The sequence below is a fragment of the Haplochromis burtoni genome, unplaced genomic scaffold (assembly GCF_018398535.1).
Source record: "Haplochromis burtoni strain Fernald_Lab_line unplaced genomic scaffold, NCSU_Asbu1 Contig_268, whole genome shotgun sequence".
Taxonomy (NCBI): Eukaryota; Metazoa; Chordata; class Actinopteri; order Cichliformes; family Cichlidae; genus Haplochromis; species Haplochromis burtoni.
Genome location: NW_024582629.1, coordinates 339,129 through 343,817, shown reverse-complemented (window position 1 = coordinate 343,817; position 4,689 = coordinate 339,129). Strand labels below are relative to the sequence as shown.

The window sequence follows — 4,689 nt, the reverse complement described above, 5'->3', positions numbered from 1 at the left end:
GTACTAACTACTAGACAAATACAGCATCCTATATGTTTAGTTGACACTTGGGTGCATCTGCTGCAAAACAAACACGACAGCAACAAAAACAGGAGGAACTTTTTAAAAATTTGATATTTTCTACAAAGAACAATAACGTGCCACTGTACCTTTCACATGACAAAAAAACTAATTTTTGTGATAAACCCACTTATTTTTGTGTTGTACTATAATTTAAACTACATTTTAAGAATTGTCTTATCTAGGAAAGTGAGCTCAGTTACTTATGTGATTCTTCTGTGAACAAAATCTGTAAAAAAAATGAATTCTGTACAAACAAAATATGAAATATGGAAAGGCCTTTATGAAAAGAAGAACTAACCAACTAAATAAATAAATAAAATGGCGCACTTGAGTGGTTTAGCTTCAGGTGTTCTTCACCGTTATATGAGGTAAGCATGTATGTTCAATACCTTTAGTGTCCCCAGAGCCCTCTCCTGCATTATCACAGGAAAGCTTTCGGAGTGCTAAAACTTTCCCACCCTTCAAAGTTCCCAAGCTCCTCTCTTTTAGCTTACTGGAACAGTTTTATCACTTGTGTGAAGAAAACTGCCGCAATCATTCCCGTTTTTCTCTGTCCGTAGCATTATAGGACAAAATACTGCGGAGGAGGAAAACTGAGGAAAAATCGAAGTCAAAAGCTGAAGTATACTAAGATGATTAGATAGTTTTTTAAAAAAAATAGTTTTCCTCCAGTACTATTATGCATGGCCCTCCCTCAACTTCCTCAACATGACTCATTAAGGGAAGCAGCCAGTTAGTCTCTTGTCACTCCTCCGTGACTGAGTTAAAGTGAAGCTTCTCTTGCCCGTAGTACCTTTGCTCATGGCGAGTGGAAAGCATTTGCTGCTCATTGCAGGTAAGAAAGCCAGCTGAGACATGATGCAGGACTTTTGTTTTTGTTGTATGACACAAACATAGCTGGGAATTATTTTTATAACTTTGCAATTGTAATTTCTTAAACTTGAGAAAAAAATTAAAAACTGTACTGCAGTTAGCATTTAAGTAACAGGAGTTATCTATTATGAATTATATAAAAAATATTTGACAGTTTCGCAGGAGTTATTTAATTTGAAGAAAAAAGTGAGTTATGACAAATGATTTTATGAAGCAGTATGATGTTTATGAAGGAGTATTAGGACCACATTAAGAAAAAAGATATATTATTGATCATTTTGAGAAAAAAGACAAGATGTATAGTTAAGAGTTGTTGTTTCTAGACAAAGTGCCACGACTGAGTATTAGGACCACATTAAGAAAAAAATGATTAAAGTCAAAAATCTAATTTGAGACAAAAGTTGCATTGTGGAAATTCCAGCGGCTTTACCAAGGAGAATGCTCCTCTTAATGAATCGGGTTTTATGTGTAACAAGAACAGATTTTATTTCTCTTTGCGCACATAAACACAGTCTGGTGATCAGTTTAAGGACGTCGAAAACATGGTGCAGAAAGCTGCGTGTGGTCAGACGGAAAACCACACAAACGTAGAAGAGTGAATTTGTACAAAATGAAATGACTGGTAATGGACAGATGCAAGGAAACAGGACTGATGGTTACACCGTCACACAATAAAGATGTTGTCTCACATTAATTTGTTTCACTCATCTAAACAAGGCATTTCTCCACGATTCGACTTTTTCTCAAAATGATGAATAATATTATTTTTTCTTAACGTGTTGGATAAATGTAAAGTTAATCTTTCATACATATGCAGGCAGTTAAGCAGATATTTGACAAATATTATTTCCATCCATTCACTTGTCCAATTCAGGGTTACAGTGGCCTTTGCATACTCAGCTGTCAAATGGGAGAAAGGAGGGGGGGGCACTAAACAGGTCACCAGTCTATCAACTAAAATGTTATATTTACAACACCCAGTGTCTCATAATTACAGCTGAATTGAACAAATACTAATTTATACTTAATTTTAAAAATTCTTAATCCTAACCGCAGTAATTTTAGGTTACTCTGAGTCACAAATGTATTTTTTTTTATTTAAAAAATAGTCCGTGAACCACTAAGTTACTTCATATTTGTTGAAATAATTCCACTGAACATGCTCTTGTATTCTCCTTTGTTTTAACAGTGCCAGTACCTGCTCAGTGTCACACAGATAAAAATCTCATTTGGTGGTAAATTTGTTCAAATTAAAAAGCACTTTTTTGCTCTTTTGTTACAGTGTTGCCACTCATGGTAAGATGTCAAAAACCACAAGGTAATCCATATTCACTTACTTCTAAAAATGTCACTTGTATATGCTGTACTGCATTTATTGCCCTTTATTATTTGCTCAGTATGCGCAACAGTGTATTTGTAGTTTTTCTCAGAAGGGCTACACAAATACTTGATTGCATTTCTTCTTTTTCTCTCGTTTTTTAGTTTTGATGGTACCTCCATTTAAAATGGCCTTCATTGGGGATACAGTTTACTTAAAATGCAATCCAAGTGCGAGCTCAGTGACATGGCACAAACCTAATGCTGAGACAATCGACGGACAAGACACTTTGAAAGTGAAAATTAAAAACTCAAACGACGGAGGCTCTTATTGGTGCGAGACCAGTAGGACAAAGAGTGACCCTGTTTCAGTCAATGTCATGGGTGAATTCACAATCAACACATATTAGAGCTCAAACTTCCACAGATCTAAAGGTAAATTCACAATTCACACATAATAATGAGATGATTTTCTTTATTTGTCCTGCAGAATCTGGTCTCAGCGCTTCACTCATCATTGAGACAGGCTATCAGAACATGTGGAAGGGAGGTGCAGTTATCCTGAAGCTTGAAAATAAGGATGGTCTGAAAGGGTGGAGGTGCTGGGTGTGCAGGGATGGAGAAAGTCTAAAAATGGTTTCACTGAAATTGGAGGGCGTCAATAACAGTATAGAGTTTCAAACTGCTGACCTCAATGTCGATGAGACTATTTACTGGTGTACGGATAAGGATCGAACTCACAGAAGTAACCAAGTAATTCTCACCACCTCTGGTAAGCATATTTTTCATTACGTCTTCAGTTTTATTGAAATGAAGTTAATGGGAGTACAACGAGGAGACTCATGACTATTAGATTTATATATTTTCTGTTCCCACAGATCCATGGAAGCTTCCAATACCACCTAAGACGGAGGGGAAGTTGGGGATGGTGTTGGGGATATTGTTGGTATTGGTGGGGATGTTGGTGGTGATAGTGGTGGTAGGTTTACGACGTAGGAGAAGAAGTGACGGAGGTGAGTAGCATTTTTTTGTTTCTTTGGATTGTTTACTGTTTTTTAGGTATGGTAACAGTCACTATATTCATACCACACTGCATGCCGTACTTTTCTCAGGGCGGATATATGAGGATGTGGCGCTGAGATCAAAAGAGCGAGGTGATGACAAGTATGAAACTCTGGAGAAGGCATCTGGGAGGGAGCGAGAGTACGACACCCTTGCAGGAGCATCAGGCGGAGAGCCGAAAGGTGGCGAATATGAACCACTGAAGAAAGGCGAAATGAAAGAGGGGGTATACCACACTTTAGGGGCGGAAGGGGCGGCGGGTGGAGAGGGTGGATACGAAGCACTGAAGAAAGGCGAAATGAAAGAGGGGGTATACCACACGTTAGGGGCAGAAGGAGCAGCAGGTGGAGAGGGTGGATACGAAGCACTGAAGAAAGGCGAAATGAAAGAGCAGGTATACCACACTTTAGGGGTGGAGGGTGCAGCAGGCGGAGAGGGTGGATATGAAGCAGTAGGGAAGAAGGATAAGCCCAGTGAGTCTGCAACAGCGGGCGAATGAATAAAAAAGGCGCTGCGCCACTGCAGGAGAAACAGGTTTAATGCTGCAAACCTAAACCATGCAGATGTGTTGATCTCGATCCCAAAGTTAAGATTCCTTGATTTGATTGAATGTTTAAGAAATCTGACAAACTCCAGGAGTCTTTCAGGCGTGAAAGTGTCAATACAGATTGACAATCAATAATAAGTAATGAAAATAAATCTGTGAGAGACTGTAGGGAACAGCTAGAGTGAGGTTTTTACAATAACAATTTTTTCAATGGCAGGGAAAAATGTTTCTAATATATTAATTAAATCAAATGATACAGAGTAAAATTTCAGCAAAATCCAAAAGAGCAGCAAACACTTTGTGACACCAAGTCAACAAGCAAGCAACACATCCACACTTTACATTCAGTTTAATGTCTACAAATAGTCTGCTTTATTAACTGATCATGTCCTTCAGCTTTGATGCTACAAGCTAATATTTGCAGTGCTCACTAGCGTTTCTGCTTACATCATTGCACATTATTAATTCATCTAGTTTAGGCATTATCACATGATTTAGATTTCTCCATCATATATTTAATGTACTGTATAATGAGCATTTCTGAAAGCTGTGTTTTTCTTTGTGATATATACAGAAATATAAATAAATTAGCTCATCAGGAATGGGATAAATATTTTGCACTGTGAGATTCCTTTTAGCACTTAAGCCACTTTCTTAATTGATACTATGTCATATTTTGACAGGTCAATATCAGATAAACTGTTTTACAAAAATGGTATCATCATTTTTTGAGTATGGAAGCTACAGCCTGAGAGTACAGGCAACAGTGAGTCAAGCTCCACGGTCAGTTTTTTGAATTTTTTTTTAAACTATTCCTCGTACAAAAA

The 4,689-nt window shown here is 37.6% G+C and overlaps 1 protein-coding gene across 1 annotated transcript; it reads left to right on the top strand.

Annotated features, from left to right (window-relative positions):
• Window positions 1-793: 793 nt before the first annotated feature.
• Window positions 794-4,177, top strand: LOC102309777 (low affinity immunoglobulin gamma Fc region receptor II-a). The gene is made up of 6 exons (XM_005939539.2): window positions 794-898; window positions 2,219-2,254; window positions 2,419-2,637; window positions 2,744-3,025; window positions 3,132-3,266; window positions 3,366-4,177. Exons 1-6 carry the CDS (start codon window positions 865-867, stop codon window positions 3,812-3,814), a joined length of 1,155 nt encoding a protein of 384 aa, XP_005939601.1. The 5' UTR covers window positions 794-864; the 3' UTR covers window positions 3,815-4,177.
• The last annotated feature ends 512 nt before the right edge of the window (window positions 4,178-4,689 follow it).

What these genes read in the sequence shown, in the direction of transcription:
- LOC102309777 (XM_005939539.2), top strand. Translation starts at nt 865, where the DNA reads ATGGCGAGTGGAAAGCATTTGCTGCTCATTGCAG. An exon ending in AAGATGTCAAAAACCACAAG is followed by an intron (nt 2,255 to 2,418) that starts GTAATCCATATT and finishes CTCGTTTTTTAG; the next exon opens with TTTTGATGGTACCTCCATTT. An exon ending in TAGGAGAAGAAGTGACGGAG is followed by an intron (nt 3,267 to 3,365) that starts GTGAGTAGCATT and finishes TACTTTTCTCAG; the next exon opens with GGCGGATATATGAGGATGTG.